The sequence below is a fragment of the Alligator mississippiensis genome, chromosome 12 (assembly GCF_030867095.1).
Source record: "Alligator mississippiensis isolate rAllMis1 chromosome 12, rAllMis1, whole genome shotgun sequence".
NCBI classification, from domain to species: domain Eukaryota; kingdom Metazoa; phylum Chordata; order Crocodylia; family Alligatoridae; genus Alligator; species Alligator mississippiensis.
This window is the reverse complement of record NC_081835.1, coordinates 63184220-63209056: the sequence shown is the minus strand read 5'-3', so window position 1 is coordinate 63209056 and position 24837 is coordinate 63184220. Positions and strand designations below refer to the sequence as shown.

At 42.7% G+C, this 24837-nt stretch overlaps 1 protein-coding gene across 3 annotated transcripts in view; it reads right to left on the bottom strand.

Annotated features, from left to right (window-relative positions):
- Positions 1–24414, bottom strand: part of SEC16A (SEC16 homolog A, endoplasmic reticulum export factor) — a 34960-nt gene extending 10546 nt beyond the window's left edge. For 2 of the 3 annotated variants that reach the window (XM_014603742.3, XM_014603744.3), the window contains exons 1-20: positions 24308–24414; positions 14168–18046; positions 13211–13350; positions 10571–10659; positions 9363–9498; positions 8587–8776; positions 7760–7937; positions 7471–7613; positions 6428–6489; positions 6073–6211; positions 5421–5663; positions 4971–5068; positions 3986–4067; positions 3670–3787; positions 3295–3406; positions 2632–2737; positions 1880–2020; positions 1616–1729; positions 1033–1237; positions 314–568 (exon numbers count right to left, since the gene is read on the bottom strand). In XM_014603742.3, coding sequence (XP_014459228.2) covers positions 314–568; positions 1033–1237; positions 1616–1729; positions 1880–2020; positions 2632–2737; positions 3295–3406; positions 3670–3787; positions 3986–4067; positions 4971–5068; positions 5421–5663; positions 6073–6211; positions 6428–6489; positions 7471–7613; positions 7760–7937; positions 8587–8776; positions 9363–9498; positions 10571–10659; positions 13211–13350; positions 14168–17968 — 6352 coding nt within the window. In that variant the 5' untranslated portion in view covers positions 17969–18046; positions 24308–24414. The remainder of the gene's footprint in view (positions 1–313; positions 569–1032; positions 1238–1615; positions 1730–1879; positions 2021–2631; positions 2738–3294; positions 3407–3669; positions 3788–3985; positions 4068–4970; positions 5069–5420; positions 5664–6072; positions 6212–6427; positions 6490–7470; positions 7614–7759; positions 7938–8586; positions 8777–9362; positions 9499–10570; positions 10660–13210; positions 13351–14167; positions 18047–24307) is intronic. The other variant, XM_019475721.2, reaches the window with a different exon arrangement.
- Positions 24415–24837: the final 423 nt, after the last annotated feature.

Here is a 24837-nt window from a genome sequence, read left to right as displayed (position 1 = left end):
TTTAATCACAGACCCTCCTGTAATTTTAAGTTACGACAGTAGTAATGCCAACTATATTACATTCAGAAGTATTCTGACCAACGAGCCTTCAATAGAGACTAAGCAGACTGGTGTGGGGTTTTACTAATTTCATATCATGACCAAGTCAAACCTGGCATCCAAGACCAATACTATTTAGGTCTTATTAAAGAGGCTTCTTCACCTTTATGATCTCCCTCAACACTTCACCATTTCAAGTACCATGATACTCTGTATTCTATTGCCTGAAAGACTTTGGTCCCCTTAAGGACAGGGAACACATTTGAGACCAAACCTGTTTCTTGGTTTATCCGTTCTTCTGGCCAGGCATCAGCTGCTAGAGGTGGTGGCCCTCCTGGTGGCACTGCAGGGCTCAGGTAGAGGGGTGGCTGTGCCACTCCGCATTGATGTGGAAAGCCTGGAGGTGCAAAACTAGGCCCTGGACCAGTTGAAGTGGGGGCCACAAGATAGAAAGGAACAGTACCACCAGGGTCTTGCTGTGGAGGAGGAGGCATCATTGTAGACGATCCATCAAGAATTGTGTGAGGCGCTGCAGTACAAAGTTTGAAGAAGTTACTTGTAACTAAATGGAAAGAGACATGACTTGAGCAAAAGACTGGAAAGCCAGGAGCTGTCTAGCCCACTTAAATCCAAACTCTTGTGAAAAAGCCAAGACACAATGCTCTCCCAGCTCACATTTCCAATATGTTTTTTACTGTTCCTCTTCCCCTTGGGGAAGATAAATTGGGGGCACGGCACAATATATAGGCTCATTTATGAGCCATGACAAAACCTTTATATCTATTCATCTGTAATCAGAAAAAACCTGGCATTTATTGGTAAAGTAGTACCCTGACTTCTAACGCTGTATAAACTTTAGTCCTAATGATGAAAAAATCATACATTTCACAAATGAAACCCTGTTAGTTTTTTTGTTTTAAATGATTTTCCAATGTTGGAAACCAGTTTCCTTTTTGTCCTTTGATGACAAGGAGAGAGATTCAAAATACTGACCTGAAGGCATCAGCTGCACACTTTGCATGGGCTGGACCATATTCGGTAACAAGGATGCTAGCAGTTGGTTTTCAGTACCAGGACCCATGTCTGGTGTACCTCCTGCTCCATCACATTGGCTGATATGGTCTAACTCAGAGCTTGGTGTGCTAGAGGCATATTGCTGAGGGGTGGATCTATCTGCACTGTAAGCTATTACACCCTCCTTTAGTAAGAAGAAAGAAAAAGAAAAAACCACCAGATGTTACAAATCATAACCCATGATGGGAAAATCCTAACAAAAAGAACACAGACCATTTGTTAGTTTCTTGAAGGCAAAGGAAAAAAAAATCAGAACTTTTCAATTCAGATTTTCCATTCACAACTCAGAAATGAGCAGTGAAGCAACTGCTTTTTTGCAAACGTGAAAAGTAATTAATTCCAAATTAACCTCATTATTGCAATCAAGATGTATAGGCACACCTTCCCTCACACAAACACATCTTGTATATTACTTGCACATTTATATAAAAAGCCATTTTATGAAGAGGGTCCATAATAATCTGAAGGCAAGTGTCAAATTTTAGAAAAATTGGTTCCATACCTTGATCTGTACGTCCAAGTGTCGAAGTCGTACTAACCAAGTAGGTTCAATAAATGTTTCCTGCTCTGGTTTCTCCTTGATCTGAGGGTCAAACAGGCGCAACTGTGACGATACCTGTCAAAATGAAACATTACAAAAATCACGGTCGCTAGTCAGGAAGTCAATAGAACCAGCAATTTTAGAGGTTTCTAAGCTATAAATCCTGGCTCATGACATATTAAGCCATGAGGGCTTAATTCCAGGAAGCACTCATACATATCATACCTGAACAAGCTGGTTGATAAGCACAGGTGAATAGTACTGGGGATCTCTAAGAACAGTTTTGGAAATCACTTCACAATAATGGAAAGCTTGTGCAGCAAGTCCCAACTCAGCTAGTCGACAAGCATAGATGAATTTGAAAACCTGGAGAATGAGAAGGTAAAATTATATTCACAGGCCCAGAACCTAAGACCCTTCAGTACCAAACTCAAACGACCTGTTATCACATCTAGTCCAGATTTAACATGAATACTAGTCAAAAGTTTCCCCCACTCAAGTTGCCAAGGGGTAGGAACCTGTACATCAAGAAAGTCAATGTAAATCCTGCTAGGTTTTTTTCTTTAATCTCTAAATTCAGATCATTACCTTTACATTCTAGAAGTCTGGACTTCATAACATTACCATTAAAAAGAAGTAAAAACAGATTTTATGATCATTAAGACACAACCCCCACAAAAAGCACACTAATCACCTTAAAAATCTACATCTGCTCGGATACCAAAAAGAAAGCAACAATTCATAGTTGCAGTGTGTGTGATGCAAAAAACATTTACTTGTTTCAGAGTTAGAATAGGTTGTGCTGCAAAAATTACCTTCCAATATTTTAAACAATGAGGATTTGGAGAGGAAGTTTAGGAGAGACAAGACCCACTTGGAGCTGGCTAAAGCATACATGGAAATGCTAGACCAGTCACTTAAGAAAGATTACCTCTCAAAAAAAGCGATACTAAACAAGAAACAGAACAGCTCTTCACCTGGAAATTGGGTAAGCTGCCAGGCTGGGTACCAAGCGACTGTGCATATTCATAGGCTTCTGTTCTCTGAATGGCTTCATTGGTGGCAAACTTGAAAAATGGCAAGCTATTAGAAGAAAGGGAGAAAAAGTAATTAAATGCCTTGAAGATGAAGGCTTCTATTTAATATACTTGTAAAGGTGATCAAAAAAAGTGACAGAAGTCTTCCCAAGCTCACTGATCTATCAGCAAGCATGGCTATGACAAGCCAGCTGGTCCAGGCAATGACATACTGTCATGGGGTTAATATCACCCTGGACTTCCCCGACTGAATGACCAGGTAAGTCACATACAGCTGGGTCAACCTGAGGCAATTTCTGGCCCACATGTGAAGCAGGGCTCAAACCCACGTCTCTGAAACCAGAGTGACACCTAAACTGATCTACCACTGCCCCCACTCTGTATTGGGATACATCCAATGCATCTAAAATTGGTCATAAGATGTTTTAGACACAGAGTATCAGCAACTTTTGCCCTTTAAAATGAAGCAGGAAGGATGTTAGTTTAATCACCAACCGCAGCTGCCTGTCAGATCACTACTGTGTAGCATTACCCCTAAGTCTCCAACCCTTAGCTTTAATAATGAAGGTGAAAGTGAATTAGACATGTAATTAAAATTCAAACCTATGATTTGATCCAATTAGGACAATCTTTGTTGTTTTCTTTGTATAAACTCCAAATCCAACCTGGGCCATCATGTAACAAAAATGTGCAGCATCTAACAGGCCTTTGGAAGCTGAAATAAAATACAACGGATTGTTTAAGGAATTTACTCTTAAGTGGTGCCTATGTAATTCATAGCATCTTGCACTGTTTGGGTTATTCATATTTATCCCCGACAAGACAAAAAAAATCCACAGAAGCAAAGAAGTTGAACTTTAAGGGCATCAACTGTTCTCATGCAAAAACAGCCACTCTAAGTTTAAAAAAAAAACAACAACCTCTTCCATTAGCCATCCCCCATTTTAGTCTCCATAGCTTCTCCTTTAAATTAGTTACCCAGAGTATCACCCATCGTGCTGATAGTCCTCGATTCCAAATCCATGTTATTGGTCAAATTGGATAGTACCATGGCAAGATGAGGCCTCCAGTCTCCCCACTTCTCATCACCACAGCACTAGAATTGGAACAGATACCTGTCAAGGCTGAGTCTGGCAGAGCGCGTGAATAAGAACTTCAACCTGAGTAAGGAGCAACTAATCCTGCATTCTAGATATAAGCACATACACAAAAGCATGTTGCTAATGTACAGCATGAGACAGTTCATAACACAAACATGTACAATTCTTAATTGCATCTTATTTTTAAAACTCACTGTGGATGCAGCTGGCATTCTTCCAGACATGAGCTGGTAAACAGTCTGCAGAGGATCATTAATTGGGAGACTGTTGGCAAATCTACAAAGTTCAATACACAAGACAAAAATAAAAAATGTCAGATAAGCAATACCAGGTAGGCAATTAAAACAAGTAAGCTTTTCATATCAAGTTCAGCTTTGAGAAAGGTATATGCAGTAGCAAAATAATGCACTGAATTAGGTAACTGCCTGGGGGAATCATTTTTAAAACAGAATTTGAGTAAATGGAATTCTGATGTCTGCAAATCCAAGTCCAAGAACAGCCTCAACCCTCTTGCTCCTAGGGACAGCAGACAGGAGGTGGAATATACAGGTTAACAAGCTGTGGAAGACAAGACCACACTGTCATAGCTAGAGACAGAATTTGTTTGAATACAGCTGCTTCCCTCTTCAACAGAAAAAAAGAAGGTCTTTAACTCCCCAAAGCAAGCAAGGCAGTGGGTTGTTGGTTTTTTTGGGTTTTTGTTTTTTTTTTAATTGCTTCAGGTGGCTAACAATGATCTCCACACTGTGCAAGCATGCACTTTTAACTTCTCAAGAGCAACTAGCTTACAAACTATTCCCTCTGCCTGTTTTCATTTACGTTCAAAATTAAACCATGGAACAATTCTATGAAAGCTTTATAGGTGGCTCAGCTAGCAAGTCCATGTATAAATATGGTTTAAGGTGTAGGCAGGGGAAATTTAACATGAAAGGCTGTGGCACTGAGTAGCTTTTAATTATCCACACACGCTGAAATTAGGCGGTCTTAATTTTAAGCCTCGGAAGATCAAATTAAAACTGCAACATGCCCTAACTAAATTCAGTTAGCGAACAGCATACTTAAACCATAATGCTTTTGCAGCCATGGCACATAAGAACAGTGGCATGCAGGTCTAACTTCATTCAAGGAAAATAAAGGGTTAGTCTATACCCTACTAACCATCCACACAAAACTTACTACCTGGTCATGACTCTTGCATGTGTTCTACTGTCCATTTTACTGGCAAGTAGCAGAGCATGTCCCCATAAACCACGCTTCATGGCAGACTCCAATGCATCCTATTTGGGTGGACAGAATACAAACACAATCAATCAGTTTGCTGGGGAACGAGTTTAAACACACTGAAACACTTAGAAGGTATCTTATAACCGAATGGAAAACACTAAGTCAAATGTTTATATGTTCCAAAATAATATGGCTTTTAAACTGTGAACTCTGGGACACAAAACATATATCTTTAGCTGGACTTTATGTTGGCAAATGGGCAATGACACCGTGAATCTGTGAACCGTATTTTTTACATTTTCATTTGTTACGTGACACGGTACTTACATGCCTTATGTGTAAGTTTTGGGGATAGGCATTTTTGAAGAAACTAAATGAACCGAACACAAGAATGTAAACATTCACCTTCTTACGACCATAAAGCAGCAGCTCCCTGAATCTCTCCGTCTCTCTTTCAATACTGTCAATTGCTGTTATAAGACTATCAGTGAGATATGAGATTTGAGCTTCACCAGATTCTTCTTCCGCTTGCTCCAAAGCCTCATTAGTGAAGTCAATCAAGTTTGCTTCATTGGGCGATTTCCCAGGAAGCCACACAGTTTTATGATCGCGTAGCAAAAGCTCTGCAATGTCTGTTCCTACTACAGTCTAAAAGAAAAAACACATTCAATATTTTAAAGGCATTTCAAACAAATTACTTCACCCTTTTATATTTGAGGCACTTGAAGGTTAACACAGAAGTGACTCCGAAAGAAAGTGGGTTGGATAAAAGGAGAAAATTGGATTGGCCAAGGCAGGCATGTCCCAGGGGACCGTACAGATAAAGACTCATTAGCTACATTGCCTTTTACCTAGCGCTTTGAGAGGCACAATTACAGTAGCACCTGCTGTTTTGAGTACCTGAAGGCAACTGGTTTGCCATCTCACTTGCAAGTCTCCATGCTATTTCAGCAGTAACCACCCCACGTGTACTAATGCTGCTGTTACATAAATGGATCAACCCACATGCTAATATTGTTTAGCTAAAAGACTTGAAGAAATAAGACATAAGACATACCCCATTCTGTCTGCACAGCAGTACAATAAACTCCCAAAGCAGACTTGCAGACTCTTTGTCAATTAGATTATCATTCTGAAAACACTGTGTGGCTTTGTTTTGTGCAAAATTAATGACATCCACTTTATGGGTGTCCTCTCTGGAAAAGGAAGATAAATATGCAATGAGATGACAAATATGAGACATCAGAAATCATTACTGCAATAAACAGAGGGTGGAAGAGAGTACAGTCAAAGCTCCCTCAACACTTTAGCATATGGAAGCTGACAAGTGATTTACAGCCAATTTAAATCTCATCATTTCTAGCTTTTTAAAGGTGCAAAGGAAAACGAAACCAGCAATCTATCAAACATACTTAGCAAGAGGGCCAGGAAATGCTCTCATCTCTTCTTGTTCTGGAGAATGTTGCAACATTGTCTAGAAACACACACAAATCATAAAAATAAGATGAAAAACATATCGTTATTCAATTTCATTATTTGTAATTCACTCTCTAAACAGTGAATCAAAACAAATTTAGAGAGGCAACCTATGGTGCCATCTACTCCATCACTCCCGGACAGCACAGGCTTCTACGATATCTCGATTAAGGCCTGTTTAAATGCCTGAAGCTCTACTTTCCATTAGAAACTGTTCCACAGCAAAAGAACTCATGGGGTGTTATCCTTGGTATTCTGCCAAAATATTACTTTTCTTATTCTTTGTGATGGCAGAGGAATACTGTACTCCTGGTTGTTTATACAATTCTAATGGCTGCAGATTGTTACATCCCTCCACCCCCCACCCCCACCTCCTGCCTGCTGATATTTTAGCCTTGAGTTGTCATCTTTTCCCACAAAAGCTGTCCTTGCAGTTCTCGTCCTCTCTGATGCTGATCAAAATCCCTTTGGAAAACAATGGAGTTCCAAAAGAAATGGAAACACACATGGAATATTTAATTCCCCTTCAATAAGAGAGCAAAACAGCTCCTGCAAAGAAAGGGACTGAGATACAGATGTTTCAGTCAACGGCAACATACGTGGAACAAAGAAAGCAAAGCAACAAGACTCCAAATTTCCTAGGATTCAGAAGCCTCTTCTGAATGCAGTTTTAAAGAAGCCCATGCCACTGTGAAAAGAGGAGCAAGATTCCTTATGTTGTGCCTACAAGATCTCTTACTAGAGGAGGGCCTCAAAGCCATTTGTAAGCCAACTGCTTACATAAAGACATCTCCAAGGGAAAACACACAGACAAAAGTATAAAACAGAAAAAAAAACAAACAAAAAAAAACCCCAGCTATTGTTTTTCTACGTACTACTGCACATACAACAGAAGGACTTTCCTAATGCAAATGAAGCTCCCTTTACTTCCTCTGGAAAGAAAAAACACATTTGGATCCGAGCGGTACTTCCGCCTTACCTCCATGCTGTGTATTTCAACCAAAGCTGGTTGTCCTTCTGAAGGCAGGTTTGGCAACACTTTTATTAGATGACCCCCAGGACCAAACCTCGCACAGGTATGAGGCACTGAAAATTTCTCAGGTGTCATAGGTCTAGATGGGACTAAAGTGGAGAGAACAGTCAAATCAAGTGACAGTTATTTTGGCGACTTAAAGTTACTGAGCCATTGATTCAGTTTACAGTAGTTCTGGTTCACAATTAAAATGTACACATGAAACACAAAGAGGCTGTTAAAATTAGTTAGGTACCTTGTTCTACAGTTGGCCATCCAGTTTCACCCGAGTAGCCATAATCTGTAAAAGTCTGTTGACCATCAAAAGTAGTAGCATATCCTCCATATGGATAATCTGCGTGGAGTGAGACTGGCTGGGTGGTAGTTTCGAACACATTAGCTGTCAGATCATTGTTGCTTCTATAAAGCTGGCTCTAAATGGAACATATTTAATACATACTGCATTAAAAGTCACATGGACGGAGCGGTACAGCAAATATGACCAATGATTCTATGGCCTTTTCATTCCCCACTTTAAATCTCTAGGGGTTCCTTACACTTGGGTTAATACTACCTGGCAAAGGACTTCCCTTGGATTGCAAAAACTGCAAGAAGAATCATGTGGCGTAACGGATGAAACTGCATCTCTTCCCCTGCATTTCAATTGAGGCAGCAGAGTTCTTATAGGTAGCAAACTGTAGAATCAAGCCTTAAGAGCAAATGCCCTTCAAAGCAGGGGCCATTTCTTCCTGCATGCTTATGTTACACAGAGCACAAATTTCATTCCAGTTCCAAACACGACTCAGTGAGCTAGTCCCAAGCTAGACCCCATTAGGGTCAAGAGAATATTGTGGCTTCACAAGAAAGTAGTTACTTAGTTAAACCACTAAGTGTGATCTTTCACACGATGTCTTTGTTGCTTAGAAGAGAAATATTTTTCCGTGCGCTTCATTTTTTGCTAACTTCTACTCTACAGTTGTACTACTGCTATAATAACCTGTCAGAAAACCCTGCTCCCAGCACCAGCATCAACAAGTTGAACAGAGGAAAAGTCAATGCCCGATGCATTCATGTAAAACTCACTTGCTGAGAGCGAGAGCTGAAGCTGCTGTGAACGCTGCGGGAACTGTGCAAGCTGTGGGAAGAACGCTCGCTGTGCATGCTGCGCCTGTCAAATTCGTCACCGTAAGGGTCCCTACGAGGTTCACTTTCATCATCAAAACTCCCAGTAAAGCGAGGATCATATCGCCAATGATCTTCATACTGTTCTTGCCTTCAGAACAACAAAAAGACCAAAATAAAGCAGGGAGCCTGCCTCTTGAGAAGAAACCACTTCCTTGGAAATTCCTTTCCATTCAGCAATGAACACTGTTTAAGAGTTGGGACTCATCCATGAATATAAGCACTGTAGACTGTACCAAATGTGACTTCATAAAAGCACCTTTGTAAAGGCATTCTGGAAATTCAAACATCAAGACCAACATCCCACTATAATTCCTATCCAACAAAAATTTAATGCAGAACATCTCCAAGTTTTAATTTCCATTTCAAGACCATGTGTTGTTTAAGCATCTGGCCAAAACAATACTTTTTTCCTGAATTCAACCTTTGAGACTGGGTCTTTCCCAATTCACTTCATTTCCCCCAATAATTTTCTCCGTAAAGGAAACATGCAAATTGGCAGTGACCATTTGAAAAATCTGTTTTACTTCATAAATTATTATAATAAACCGGTCACACTCTTTATTTCCCTGTCTAGAACATGTTAGTTTCTCTTCCACTTTTTTCGTTTAAAAGTCTACAAAGAATTTTTACTGGCATCTCTTAAAGTCTGCAAATAAGAGGCAGGGATTACAAACCTATTACTGTATGGATACGGTTCTCTCTTCTGGTATAGGTTGTGTTCAGCATCATACCAATATCTTTGGTCATAATTCCTGGGATCTCTGTATCTGGGATCATAGGCTGATGAATAAGGGTCCCAGCGATTTGGATCTTTAAAAGATCAAAATAATCATCTTAATTACCAAGTCAGCTGTCCAAAGTATTTCCTAGTTCCCCCCTCTTTAAAAATACAACCCTCTGCTTTAGTAACATTTGAGAAAGCCAAATTAAAAACATCTTAAGATAGTATTTTTTTTTAATGTTATCTTTTATTGTAAATATTTTTACTCATTGTTTTTGTCTTAGTTTTTATTTCATATCATCTGGCTGGGGGAAGAAAGGTGGGATATCAGTTTTCTAAATCTGGTGAAAATTTTGGCCAAAGGATGATAATTAGATAACTGATCAGAAGTAAGGAGATACCCGAAAGGATGGCTTCCACAGTTCAGTAGATCTTTTCTATCTTTTAAAGGCTTTATCACAATATTACAATAAAACTATTCAACAAAACTATAGGAGATCTCTTGCTGTAAACTGGAGCTTGAAGGAAGGGGCAGAATTGAATCTAGATCTCCCCACCCACACTGGTGTGGCAGAATTCAAGGGCTCATCTCTGGATGCTGTAAAAGCCCATTTGGGCCATGGAGGATCACAGGGTATACCGGATACCGGTGCAGAGCGTCTCCCAAGGGGTTCCATCAATTTAGGCTTTACAGCCAATTGGTTTTCTGCCAAGATTTTACCTCCGGAGCATAGGCTGAGGCATAAACACGTACAGCGATAGAACGTGCAACATACTCCTATAACAAGCACTCCTTTCTCTACATCTACCATTTATCACTGTAATGAAAAAAGGCAAAAGGAGAGCCTGGCAGTGAGGAAAATAGTCAAGCAGGGAATCCGAAATGGACTCAACTTAACTCCCTCTTCTTCCAGCTCCTGAACCAACAAACACAGAGGAGAGCAGAGCATCAAGGACAAACGTAATCTAGATTAGCTTTCAGTAAGTAAAACTTTATTCTAATTACCTGTGGGGACCATACAACAGTTGGGGCTTTTTTGGAAGCAGAAGTTTTAGTTTTAGAATACTAAAATGGACACTAATTTTAAACACATTTCCCAGAGACATTTTTCTGAAGCAGCTATTCTATAAAGAAATGCACAATTAATTGTCCAACATTACCTCCATAATCATATGGGTTTGCATAATAGTCTGCATAGTAATCATTCCATCCGGTCTTTGTATTATAATAATCTTCTTTATATCCCTGCCTGAAAGAGGAAGAAATTTGGGAAATAAATTACCAGGATTAAATTAGGCATAACGGCTGCTCTTGAACCTGGCAGAGGATATGCACAGCTAATGTCAGTGGATTATCTAGAAGTAAAGCTTAAAAATAAATTGGTGTCAGAGGAAATGGAGGGCTCAGGGACCAAGAGACTCTATACAGAGATGTCATTAATTTCAACTGTTCTGTGCCATCACTGACTGAAACTTGCTGCCATATAATACACTTGTGGCTTATGCAAAATTATTTGGCGATCAGTTCCATTACTTACGGGCTATTAATCACAAACACTGTTGCTACAACTGACATCCTTATTGAAGAGTCTCAGTACAGAAGCCAGGAACTTATTGGGCACTGACATGTCTCTTTTCCCATTTCTAGAGCAGTTTCCTATCAGTTGGGATCAGGAATATTACAGGACAGTAGCAAAGCAACCACCGCTACACAAGATACGAGCCAACAAAAGGCTTCCATCTGCAAGACTATCATTCCAACAGCTTTCACTAATCAGCAAGTGCACAGTGAGGAGGAAAGCAAACCAAAAAGTTACTCTACTCTTTGTTTCATCCCTCTTTGGGTAGCTTCCTATTCAAGTATCTTGATATTACATGAACATTATGCTCTTCCTGCAGCTGATGCTTATGCTGACTGGGAGACTGACAGTACTGGTGTTGCCCTCTGGAGTATCCGTATATAATCCCTATCAGTCTGCACTCACTCAACGCTTCATCTATTTCAACCTCAGCTTTTCGATTGCTGTGTCAACACAGCGAGCATTGGGCATCCTTCTATATTTAATACTTTAGTGGGAAAAACAGATAGCACTGAGATATAACTGTTTTATGGGGTATATGGAATGAATCATCCTGCAAGTAGCTCTGTGCTCCCAAGTCCACCAAGGAGGGACACAGTAGTGATGCACCATGAAAGATGCGTTTCTTAGTGACCAAGATAAAAGGCTAAATAGAACGAAAAAACGGTGTCCTATACAGAGCCCAAGTGAGAGTGCCTGTAATCTGGACAGACAGCATGCAGGGACACCACCACCTATTAAAACAAGAATTTGGCTAAAAAAGGATGCTTTCAGCTATGAGAACATGCCTGAATAGACTGTTATAGGTACAATGCCGTAGGCGGTTATAGGAGTCATTCGACTTGAAGGGAAAATGTGGGACGTGATCATTATCTTTAAAACTTTGCCCTTTTATTGGTGTCTTTTGTGCATGGCCCCCTAGGACGTTTTGGGAATCAGGCCTGAAGGAGAACATCCGACAACACTCTCTGACCAAAACAAGTTCTCTGGGAAGAGGGGAAGGAATCGAGTGGGAGCCACAACTGGATCTTTTCACTTCATGAGATGGGAATTATGTTACAAGGTAAATGAGTTTGTAAGCACTAGTTTACCCTATGGGCATACCACACACCTGGCACTCTACACTCAATGAATGGCTGGGTAAGTCAAGTGTGGGACACTAGCAGAATAGTGCTTGGGGAGCTTGTGCAGACATAGCATCCACTGGTGCAGAAGTAAATCTGATCAGATAAGACCTTGTCAAGGTGGCTATCAGCGAGTAGATTCGCAATGGCGGTTCTGGCAGTTAAGACACCCATTGTGTCATGGGAAAACATTCCTGCTTGATCTTAACGAACTGCTCCGAGCCAGGGCTGAGCTGTAATAATTCCTGAGAAATAAAGTATGCTAATTTAATAGAAACCTACCTGTACTAATTCAATTTTAAAAAGCCTAACTCCCCAAAACTTGTTTGAGTGAAGTAACAGAGTAAGGTTGAGAAACAAAACTGATTTTGCTCAGTCTTACAGATTAGCTCTAACGCTTATAAAAGGTGCTCAAAACACACAGACAGAAGGAGATGTAAAGCTGTGCTTACAGAAAATGTGAAAATGCATCAACCCAAACACTCCGTCTACTCGCCCACTCTTCACCATTGTCTAAGAGGCTAAATTTATTAATCTGTTAAAACAAAAATCCTATGGGTGAGCAGAGACAACACTGGTGCAACAGGCAACACATGCTGCTGTGTTTGCAAGGAAATCCCAGGAGCTATGGGCAGAAATGCCATTTGTTCAATTCTCCAACCCTGTTATCTCAGACGTGTCATTTTGGAAGCACTAGGCTTTAATGACAATTGTAGCTAGCATGCTCTTCCATCTGTCCGCAATGAAACAGAACAAAACATCAGTACTGGTTGTATTGTTGAGCCCCAATGAGTGGGAATAACACTAGTGACTGCCAACAAAAATGAACGGCTGAAGGAGCAGTAAAGAATCCAGCAATCATAGGCAGGGCACTTGGCTTGCTAACCTCTAAAAGCAATGAGCAACTTGCAATTCATGCTGCCTAGATTTCACTTTATTGCATGTATCAATTGAAATGTTGCAGACAACTGTCAATAAAAATGTCATGCCATTAGGCCCTCACATACTGTGAACTGCACAAGACAAAAGATCATTCTGCAGTCCCATTCAGTACATCAGGACATATTAAACCTTTACAGAGCCTCAGAATTACGTACCTAGAAGGAGGTCGATCAGAGCAGTGACTAGCTCTAGAACTGGGACGCTCAGGCTCTGCATACCGATAGCCCCCAGACTCCACATAAGCAGTACTATCATAGTGTCTGTAGCGGGGGTCATATTGTCCATAGACATCCTCCTAGGGAAGAAAGGGTTACACATTAACAACTGGCGAGTTAAATTGTTCAAATGATCTGACATGGGTTAAAGAATATTTTTCTATGGCTTCCCCTGACCTAAACATTCAGTTTCCCTTGCATCCTCCTTATTTTTACTTCTATGCTAGCTCCATTTTCAGAGATAGATACCATCTTGCCACAAAGGATACAGACAACTACTGTGCCATCTGACAACAGTGTCCACAACCTGCATGGAAAAAATCTTTTCAGTTCAGGGTTGTTCTATCGCTAAAAGGCAGCTTTTCTGCTGTTTGATTCTCACCTGGGAGGTGGGAATTTTTTTATGATCAGGACACCTGTTGAGCTATGATAAGGCTGTAACCACCAACTTCTTCAAAAAGGCAAACACCAAAATCTGTCAGGTGTTGACTGCCACTTCCAGAAGTTAGTATTAATGTTTATTTCATATTTTAAACAGGTTTATCATTTAAACTGAAAGGATCTATTACCTTTTTTCTAATCTATTTTATTAGCTTGGGTTTTCATACTCCTGATATCAGACATGCATCATGTTAGTTTTACAGGAACCAAATTAGCACATGAAACACTGCAAAAAAAATCCTTCCAGAAGTTTTCTTCCTTCCAGTTTTGAGTTCTTGCATTGCGTTGCTAACATTCAGAATTTCTCTACAGTTAAACCTAAGTGAATAACTGTTCTACTCTGCCGATCGCTATACCAACAAAGAGTCAGAAGTCAGAACTGAAATTCCCCCCCCCCCCCCAAATTGCTATATATATTTAAGCATCACAAAGTAAGGAAAGACATTTTTACTTTACCGAATAATAAAGGTGAGCTGCTGCTCTAGGATCCACAGCGGGGTAAGATGGTGGATATGGCTGCTGATAAGCATCATAAGGATGTCTGTAATAGTAGTAAGGGTTTTGTGGTGGACCAAAGGCATCCTGAGGAGTCTGTGGTGGCAATGGACACTGTGGCTCTTGCTGTGTGGCTGGCATGACTGGCTGGGTGGTAGTAGCAACTGCTGATGTGGTCAAAGCACATGATGATGATGGAACAGGCAATGGTTGTTTATCAGAGCTTGGCTGAGCAGCCCTGGCTGGTGGCTGTGTTGAACTTGCCTCCTGGGGACCCAGAGGATAGTGCCTATTACTCGGTACCTGACTGTCATGCTGCTGTGGTGCTTGCATGGGTTTACTCCCTGGAGCCACCTGGTAATTTGAAGGAACAGAAGAGTGCCCAGAAGGTACTGCTTGTGGCACTGGAGCAGCTTGCATTTGCTGTTGCGAAGGCAATGTGCCTTGCGTGGCTCTGTCCGATGGAACCTGATGCTGCACATCTTTCGTAACCTGTTGATAAAAATGTTGTTTGTCATGCGTCTCTAGCCCCACCTGGCTACTGTGATTGGCTGGTTGTTGAGAATATGCTGGACCACCAGACAGAGACGGGTTTTGCACCTGTCCTGAATTACTTGTATTACTTCTCTCCAGTGTCCACGTAACTGTAAAGTCAAGTGCTCCAGCAGCTTCTTCTTTACTATTTGAGTGATTTGCAAAATTATTAGAAGGTACCATGGAATTCGCTGGTGGGACTAACACACTTGCATTTCCACTAGGGAGACTTGTCCCAGGGGGCACTGATGAATTAGCCCCTGGCATAGTAGCCAATTCTGGAATAAGACTTTCCGAATTGGCATTCTTTTGACCTTCTGGAGCTACATTAAGTGGTATCTGAGATGGAAGTTGCATCAATAGACTTGTGGACTGATTAGGTGCAATTTCAGAAGCGCTACTAGGACTTTGTAATAAATTAGCATTTGACAGATTAGTAGTAGGTGGAGGTGCATTAGCTAAAGATCCAGCTTGTACCACAGGCAATGACACATTTTCCCCGGAGTGGATCCCACCAGCATGCAGAGTTTGGAGGCCTGCAACAGGCTTATCTCCAACTCCAGGATCTTTCAGCAACTGATTATTTTCATTCCTTAGCTGATTAGATAGAGAAATGGAAAAATTAATTGGCTGAGCCAAGTTATAGCTTTGATTGGGCTGAGCAATCAGGACAGGCTGATTTTGCAAAGACTCCGTGGGTGGAGAAGACAGCAAACTTGCATAACCTGAACTTGCCTGAGATTGGAGTGCTTCCTCTTCTCCCATTTTGGGAGGATTCTCCAAGTTCTCAGAGGATACATTTCCATCCTGGGAAGGCTGCACAGTGACAGAGCCTGGTTTATCTGGCTGCTGATGCGACAGCCCCTCTTCAGGTGGCTGAATAATTTCCACCGTCTGTTTAGCAGGTACATATACTGCTGGAGCAGCAGGTGCCAGAAGAACATTACCCCCAAAGTTGGGCAGTTCGTTATGAGCCCACAGAGTGGTTGCTGGACTGTCACACTTCTTAACTGCTCCCTGAGCTCTTGTTGAGGGCCTTTTCTCAGATACCGCTTGAACGTTTTCCACGCCAGGCCCAACGACAGGCTGCAACACATTTCCATGCTCTGCCGTGACTAAAAGAGGCAGCGGGTGTGCTTGGGGAATGAAGAGGGTTTCCAGATTATCTGGCGGCTGTTCGAGATTTCCTGGGGAGGCAGCTGTCAGAGCTGTAGTTTTCTTGGCATTCTTTTTGTCTGGGTGGTTCTCCCTTAGCTCAACTACCATCTTTGCCTGGTCAATCTCTGCAGGCTTCACCCCAACCCCATGGGACCTCACCGGTTCAAAGGAACTATTTGCACTTGTCTGAAAGATTCCTGTAGGCTTGGGGGGACTTGGAGTTGGGGGCTGGGACAGATTTCTGTGGTAGTTCTTGCTTATATTGGGCTCACTTGTATCTCCTCCCGAAGGGGAGCAGTCAATCTGCTTAAAGAAACTGGCAGATGTCTCTTCATCAGGCTTCCCGCTTTCTTGCTGAATGAACGTACCATCGAGCTCCTGAGGTCTCGCTGAGCTGGAAATGCTCCTGTGGCTAACATTGCTGTAGTTTGAGGATACGCTGTCAGGTCGGATGGGATGAGGTAACGAATCAGGTGCTTCCAAATTTGGTCCTCCTTCTGCATGGCTCACAATAGTGTTCTTTGGAAGTGAAGGCCCTGGGGGCAATCCATACCTGTATAGATCAGATCCTACACTTGAGGACAAAGGATTATTCTGTGGTTCATTCGGCAGAACTTCTTGATTCTGAACGCACTCCAGGTTCTCGACATTTTCATACTGCAGCGCAACATTCCCACGAGCTTTGCCAACGTCTGTGTTGTCATCTGTAACATGCACAGAATGCTTGACAGTCTGGGCCTCATGCGGGCTGCTCACAGTTCTCAGAAAATATTGGACATCCATTCCCTTTGGTACACGCTCATTAGCAGAGCCTGTACTAACTGGTGCCTGAGACTGAATATTGGCTACTACCTGTTGAGGAGGGAGAGAAGGGTGATACATAAGTCCTGAACTTCGGTGACAAGCATCAAAGTCAGCTTTACTAGCCAGATCATTTATTTCTGATGAAAGTATTTCTTCATTTTCTGCCTCATCCCCTTTGAAAAACATGGAGATAGTTCCTGAATCTGGATTGCTGGGAACATGTCCACCGGATGTTTCAGATGCAGCTTGAGATTGGTTTTTCAGGTTACTTTCCTGAGTGGTGGGGTTTACCAAACCACAGTCTGGTAACAGGGACTGTGGGTAAAACTGCTCAGGGTAAGGTTGAGCCAGCCAAGTATTAGTCATTTCTACAGACCGTCTACCCATATTTTCAGGCTGAAGGCTGCTCGCTTGGGGGTTACCTCCTGCAGAGCCACTTTGCCCATTCTTGTCACTGCCACCCAGCAAAGGAGCTTGCATGGTACTTTGCTGATGTCCAGGAGCCAGATGCAAACTTGAACCACCAGCAGAAGGGTGAGACATGCTATGAACAGCATTCTGAGAAGATGGCTCAGCGTAGGGCATGTAATTTCGAACTTGAGGCTGAGTGTTACCCTGAATGAGTCTCCACTGAGATGGGGGCGTTTCTGCAAAAGGGAAGAATGGTGTCGTAGCAGGTACTGCACTAGGGTTACTTGGATCTCGATTTACATCTTGTATACTTAGAGGCCTGTTTGGTGCAGGCCCTACTCCTACATGTCCACCGAGAGAATTTTCAAGCATCATTCCTGGACTATAATGCAGTGGTGCTGAAGGGGTATGGAGTCCAAATTCTGCATTGGGTTGCATTTCTGTAGTACTATTTAAATCATGTCCTGGCGATGAAGCCAAAACATTAGAAAAGGTATTAGAATTTATTCCCGGTTGAGACACAGGTGCCGGTAAAGATGCATGCAGTTCGTGTGGATTATCTCCTGCATGAGAAGGAGCTTTGTGCAGAACAGCTGGCTGAGGATACACTGAGGGAGGAGGACCTGGCATGACCGGCGGATTGCCTTTGGATGGATTACCTAGTGGAGAACCCTGTGGAGTTTGTCTGCCAAATGCAAAAGGGTCTGTCACAGGTTGCACTGGGGCAAGTGCTGCCGAGACTGGCACGTTTGCCCGCCTGCTGAATGGGCCGTTTCGCCAATACACATTCCGAGCGGTTCCTACAGGAGGCGGTCCCCCAGCTCCCGCTGGCACTGTCTGTGGAGGCGGCTGCATGATCAGCTCCCAGCAAGGTCACACACTGTTTGGAGAACTAACAGATGTTGTAGATGTATTCTTTTTTTCTTCCCCACACTGCAAAAAGAAAACATAAGGCAAGTTAATTTCTCAGATCACAATAGGCAGATTCAGCACTTTAAAAAAAATACAGTCACCACATGTAGGGGGGGAAGGAGGGAGTTGAAAGGGATCTGCTGCTACAAAAAAGGGACACCTCAAAGCAAAGAGATGCTTTTTCCAAAATGCAAATTAATTTTTGTGCATAGCCATTTGCCTAGTGGCACAGAGCCAACTTGTTTTTAAAAACAATGTTAAAAAAATATAAAGAATTGTTTCTAGACACGTACCACACATCGTTTAAACTGGTTCCTTTACACTGAGCTCTCTAGTGAAATCTCACACTGCAACAACTCCAACAGCGGTCTCATGTTCTCTAGACTTGCTCTCAGCAGGATTAGACGTGTTTGTTTAAATAATGTTGGTAATAATCAGTCTGCTTTAGTAATCCTACCATTGTTAACACCAGGTAGTGGTGCTGCTCCAGCGCAAGGTACTAGGAAGAGTTCACAGTAAGAAACGGCATCATCTTCTCTTACTTTGGAAGAAACTATTTTAGTTGAGCTGTGCTCAAACATTAGAAATCTCTGATGAATGGAGTCTTAGACACCAAGTAAAGTGAGAAGTGTGCTACTTTCAGAAACAGAGCCACGCAAACAAAAATGTTATTCACAACAGTCCTTCCTACATCTATCACTGACAGGTACTTACAAAGGATATTTACTAAAAGTCCCTTATTTTAATACATAATCCAGCACATTTATGATAAAAAACATGATTGTGTGGCTGCTGGTGGAGTTTTGACAGCGTGAGATTTCACTACAGAGCTCAGTGTAAAGGAGCCAGTTTTTATATAATGAGAGAGACAGAAAGAAAGAGAGAGATGTTTTTCCATTTAAAAGGCATTTGTATTTACATCACTACAGGAATGTGTACCCATATGGAACAGAGAGGGAAATGTCTGTTTACTAACCATTTCCAAAATATTCCGCCCCCCATTTCAATCTAGTAGTATTAGTTACAGGAAGTTTCACAACAACGTTTTTCAAAAGTGAAAGCCTGGTCTTTTTCCATTTATAATACTTAACCACAAAAAAGTCTTAATTTGTCATTTATCTGAATTTTGAGGCCTTATTATTGGCCCTGTTCTGGGATTTTTTTGGCAAAACGTACTGGTTTCATTTTCTAGACTTGTGCTATTAGTACAGTTCTCATTGTGGTGGGAAATCTCATACTACTGCTATGACATTTCTGACTTTCAGTTATCTATCCAAAAGGCAACCAAAAGCTGTACAGCATTTTAGCACTTAGAACCCAACATTTTAAAAGAGTCTCTGACAATCTTTGTTATTAAGAATTATTAAGACTGTTCTCCTGTATTTGCTAATCTTTTGAAATAGGGTGGTTGAGCAAGAGGGGAGAGGGAAGCAGCAGTACCAAAAGGGTTAAATTCACCTACTCTTTCAGAGGTTTCTGGTTTAATCAAAATGTAAACTTTACAAAAATATCTAGCTGAATATATTTTGTAAAGGTCACTAATTAAAAGCTCTAAGGCACAAAGTTTAAGCCACAACCAGGGAAGCCCTTATGATTTCCCAATGCAACCTGTCCTGGTTTCTGCTCAGCAGCATCATTTACTCACAATACTGTAGTGCCTGTAGGCTCCAGTCACAGTAACCTAGCTCCTCTTAAAAGAGGAATCATTTAAGTAGGGGCTGGAGAGTTGTTAGGGGCCCAAAAGGCCAATCCATCTGTCCTTATAGTCAAAGTAAACAGCTTTTTGTAAAGGTGGGGGTAAATAATTTCTAGGCAAGAGGCTGCTTAACTTTAGAGGCTCATTAGTTGTGGGCATTACTTTAGTTTGCCTTTTACAGTCTTTTTATAAAACACACCTTCCTGTTTAATCCATGACAAGGAACATTTGCAAAGACAGTGTTAAATATTGCTATCATGCGCCTCTGCCCTGATATCTAGGTGAAAGCTTTCCAGCCAGGTACAACCAGTGCCAACCAGGATATGACCAACAAACCCTGCCTTGTCAGCAGCTTCTGTTTCCATATGCTTGGAAAACAAACCCTTTGGACTTATCCGTACATTTATTTTACCAAACGAACAACTTCAGTATTGTCTGAAGTTATTACAAAGAACAGAAAAAAAAAAAAAAAATGTACTAGATAGCATCATGCAACACATAGCAAGGTAGGAACCAGTAAGCTAAAGCACTTATCAAGACAATCCAAGTGGAAAACATTGCTTAATTTCTTTGAACAAAATGTTTATTTCTGGCTTACACAAAAAAAACCAAACTGGGCACTGAAATCAGTTGTTGTAAAACGGATGGTGGCTTCCAAATTTCTCATGTGGACTTTGCTCTTTACAGAGTTTTATCTCATACACAGGGGGGAAAAAAGGCTAATGTCACGGTTCTTTCTGATATGGACCAGTAATTAGCTACTGCAAAGTGAACACGCAGTCTAATTTTTCTAAGCTTCTTGCTCTCTTTCATGGACCAACTGAGCAAAGCCTTCAACTCTGAACTAGGTCAGCCCAAGACAACACGTGCTTCACTGAATCAAAATTAATGACCAGATCACACACAGTAGAAAAGGTGCAAACACTTTAATATTCACTGTAGTAGTTTAAACAGAAGCGATATTGAAAAAAAAAAATACTTTTCCCCACAAAAAACCCCTGACACTAGACACAAATCTATTTCTTTAAAACAAAACATCCATGTAATCTCAAAGTTAATTCAACTGTTGCTTTATCTAGGGTGGAAACTTACTTTTCAAAATTTTTACTAGGCGATAATGCACAATTGCCTATAAAATATTAGCCATTTAGTGAGTACAGAAACCTTGCAGCTCCACAAAAATGAACCTGACAAACCCAGAAAGGGTTACTGAAACACTGAGTAAACAGCCTTGCCAACAGGTTGCATTTTACCAGTATAATAGTATGTTGAGAGTTGTATTACCACAGTTGTTACACCCCCATGTTGACGCTTACTTAAAGAGCAGGAGTGAGGTTTTTGTTTTAGCTCAAACACCTTTTGAGTGACAAACTACTTTAAACTGGAATAAGAATAGCCATGAAGCAAGCTGTACTGCTAAAAATCAGTTTAATCCACACCTTGTGTTATAAAGCAGGGAAACAACACACAAACTTTCCCATCAAACAAAGCCTAAGTGAAGAAGAACAAAACAAACAAGAGTATCAATGTACCCCGAATACATTTGTCCCACAGCTAAAAAGAGGCATAAACTGTAAAGAACCAAAGCAATAGCTGGAATGTTTACCAAAAGCTTTTAGGAAAGTCAGACTGAGGGTCTAAGAAAAAAATCAATAGGATTGTTCAGGTAATAAGCAATATTTGACAATACATTTATTGAACTGGTTACCTAATCGGAAAAATAATTCCATTCTGAGTTCACGAGAGACTCTTTCCTGAGACTGAAATGCAATTTCAAGAACCGTACTACAGGGTTGCCTCTACCCCTTCATTTTCCTTTAGCTCCATGAAGAGATGCATGTATCGGTCTTACTGTCTGAATATTAAAATACATCCCAAGGGCTACGGCATCACAACTACATCCAACTCTGTTATTGTTCACAACAAACAAGAGTATCTACCTTTTATTTTTCTGGCATACAAATAGATAGCGGACATAATTCTAAACGGAAATTGCACTGGCTAATATTATCATATAGCCCCAAGTCACTTAATTCATAAAAGTTTGGCATAAGGAATATTTTGGAAGAATAAACTCTTCTCTCTGACATGTATTACTCATAAAAATTCTCTACTAAACCACGCAATGATTTATGCAAGGAATGTTTTCCATCTCAAACTCCTTTGGGTGATTACTACCCCTAGGTCCCACTCAAAACACGATCCTTCATTCTTATAACTAATTTTATGTCACGTGTGGCATCCCAGCAGACAGCTATTTATGCAACAAACCAGGATTTGCACCCAAACTAGAGCCAGTGCAACTACATTAACACTTCAGAAATTTGATGAAACAGATGTGTGAAAGGCCCGGGATGACGAATTACCCCAAAGTCTGGCTGGCTAAATAAAATTTAACAAGACTTTATTCATTTTATAGCTTTCTTACACCTGTGAAGAGGGTTCTACTCTAATATGCAACATGTCTTGGTAAACTCTGGAAAAAAAAAAAAACTCTTCTGAGTGGCACTTGTGGCAACAACTACAGCAGAATATCTCAATAAATGCTGGCATGGAGGAGTGACAAACGAACCGGGGAGAACTGACGCTTTCTCCCAAGACTTTCAACGTGCTGAATACACACACATCTTCCTCCCAATACTGTTTGTGCACATCCATCCAATGACGCTACAACATGAATCAAATTAGGTAGTTAAAAATCAGTCGGGGGGGGGGGTGCGCGCGTCTGTGTGACACTACAACATGAACCAAATTAGGTAGTTAAAAATCAGTTGGGGGGGGGGGGGTGCGTCTGTGTGTGTGACACTACAACATGAACCAAATTAGGTAGTTAAAAATCAGTCGGGGGGGGTGCATCTGTGTGTGTGTGCGCGTGTCTGTGTGACACTACAACATGAACCAAATTAGGTAGTTAAAAATCAGTTGGGGGGGGGTGCGTCTGTGTGTGTGTGTGTGTGTGTGTCTGTGTGACACTACAACATGAACCAAATTAGGTAGTTAAAAATCAGTTGGGGGGGGTGCATCTGTGTGTGTGACACTACAACATGAACCAAATTAGGTAGTTAAAAATCAGTCGGGGGGGGGTGCATCTGTGTGTGTGTGTGCGTGTCTGTGTGACACTACAACATGAACCAAATTAGGTAGTTAAAAATCAGTTGGGGGGGGGGTACGTCTGTGTGTGTGACACTACAACATGAACCAAATTAGGTAGTTAAAATTAGAGTCGGTCAGTAGTGTGTGCACGCAGCACAATTAAGCAAAAGCATAATCAGCAGTCTATTGGATGATCTCAGGGTCAGAGCAACGCGTGTACCTTGAGGTATTTTCAGCTATCAAAAGAATCATAGAAGTCGGGTGGGAAGGGACCTTGTAGATCTTCAGGTCCGACCCCCTGCCTGGGCAGGAGGAAAACTGGGCTCAAATGACCCCAGCCAGGTAGGCATCGAGCCGCTTCTTAAAGCCCCCCAGGGCAGGAGCCAGCACCACTTCCCTTGGAAGTCGGTTCCAGATCCTAGCCGCCCTGACTGTGAAGTAGTTCTTACGGATGTCTAATCTAAACCTACTCTCCAACAACTTGTGGGCGTTATTCCTTGTTATCCCGGGGGGCGCTAGGGGAAACAAGGTCTCCCCCAAACCCTTCTGGTCCCCCCTAGTGCGTTTATAGACGGTCACCAGGTCCCCCCTCAGCCTTCTCTTGTGAAGGCTGAACAGGTTCAGGTCCCGTCACCTCTCACTGTAGGGTCTGCACTGCCGTCCCTGGATCATGCGGGTGGCCTCCTCTGGACCCTCTCCATGTTGTCCACGTTCCTCTTGAAGCGCGGCGCCCAGAACTGGACGCAGTACTCCAGCTGTGGCCTGACCAGTGTCGCATAGAGGGGGAGGATCACCTCCTTGGCCCTACTTGAGATGCACCTGTGGATGCACGATAGGGTCCGGTTAGCCCAGCTGACCGTGACCTCGCATTGTCGGCCCACGTTCATCTTGGAGATGATGACTCTCAGATCCCTTTCTGCCTCCGTGCTTTCAAGAAGGGAGTTTCCCATCTTATAAGTGTGCTGCTGGTTACTACTGCCCACGTGCAGCCCCCTGCACTCGTCCGTAGTGAAACGCATCCTGTTTTTGTTAGCCCACCCCTGCAACCTATCCAGGTCTTGCTACAGTCTTTCCCTCCCTGCTCGTGTGCCCACCTCACCTCAAATTTTGGTATCATCAGCAAATTTGAACAGGTTGCTTTTCACCCCTCGTCCCCATCGCTGATGAAGAAGTCTGGGCCATCAAGAAGACCCAGAAGCAACTGGTTCTTCACTCTGGACACCTTCCCAGCTCGGCCTGTCATCCTGCAGCCAGACCTACGTGCGTTCGCACGGATCGAGTCGCAGGATCAGGGCGCGGCGCGCTGTCCTGCGCGGGGCCTGCACCGTAACCACGCGACCGCTGCACGAGCAAGGGAAGGCGCCAGGCCTCGCTGGCACAGGGAAGCCGGGCCCGGCCCGGGGGGAGGGGGTCTCGGACCGTCAGGCCCGGGCTGGAGCACCCAGACGCCGCTGCCAGGCCCAGCCCCGGCTCCGCTCCCCGCCCCGCGTTACCTGGCCCCGCGGCAAGGCCCGGGCCCCTCAGCAGCCGCCGGCGCTGCCGCCGCCTCCCCCTTCCGCCGCGCCGACGTCCGCCATCTTGGCACATCCGGCTCCCCCGCCGCCGACGTGTCACGCGCTGTACGCGATGACGCCGCGCGCGACGCTCCTTCTCTCTTCAAGGCCTGGTTTGCGCGGCGTCGGCGGACATAAACACCGGCATCCCTTTAAGGGGCGCAAAAAGACCAGCCCGGGAGTGGGCGCATGCGCGCGCGGGAGAAAGGTTGGTGGAAGGCAGAGTACGGAGTTCGAGTCCCACCTAGGGAAGTTGAAGGGCTGTCCACCAAATCCTTGGCAGCGGCCTGGAGCAGCCTCAGCCCTGTGCTGACCCCAGTTTGAGCAATGCCCCGTGCCCCCTTATGGCTTGCAGCCTAGTCTTGCTGCAGACGATGATGATGATGATAAGCATGGCCTTTTCTATTAGGATGAAGCTGCAGCCCCGCTCTCCAGCCAGCGTTGCTCCATCAAGGACCACGATGGTCCCC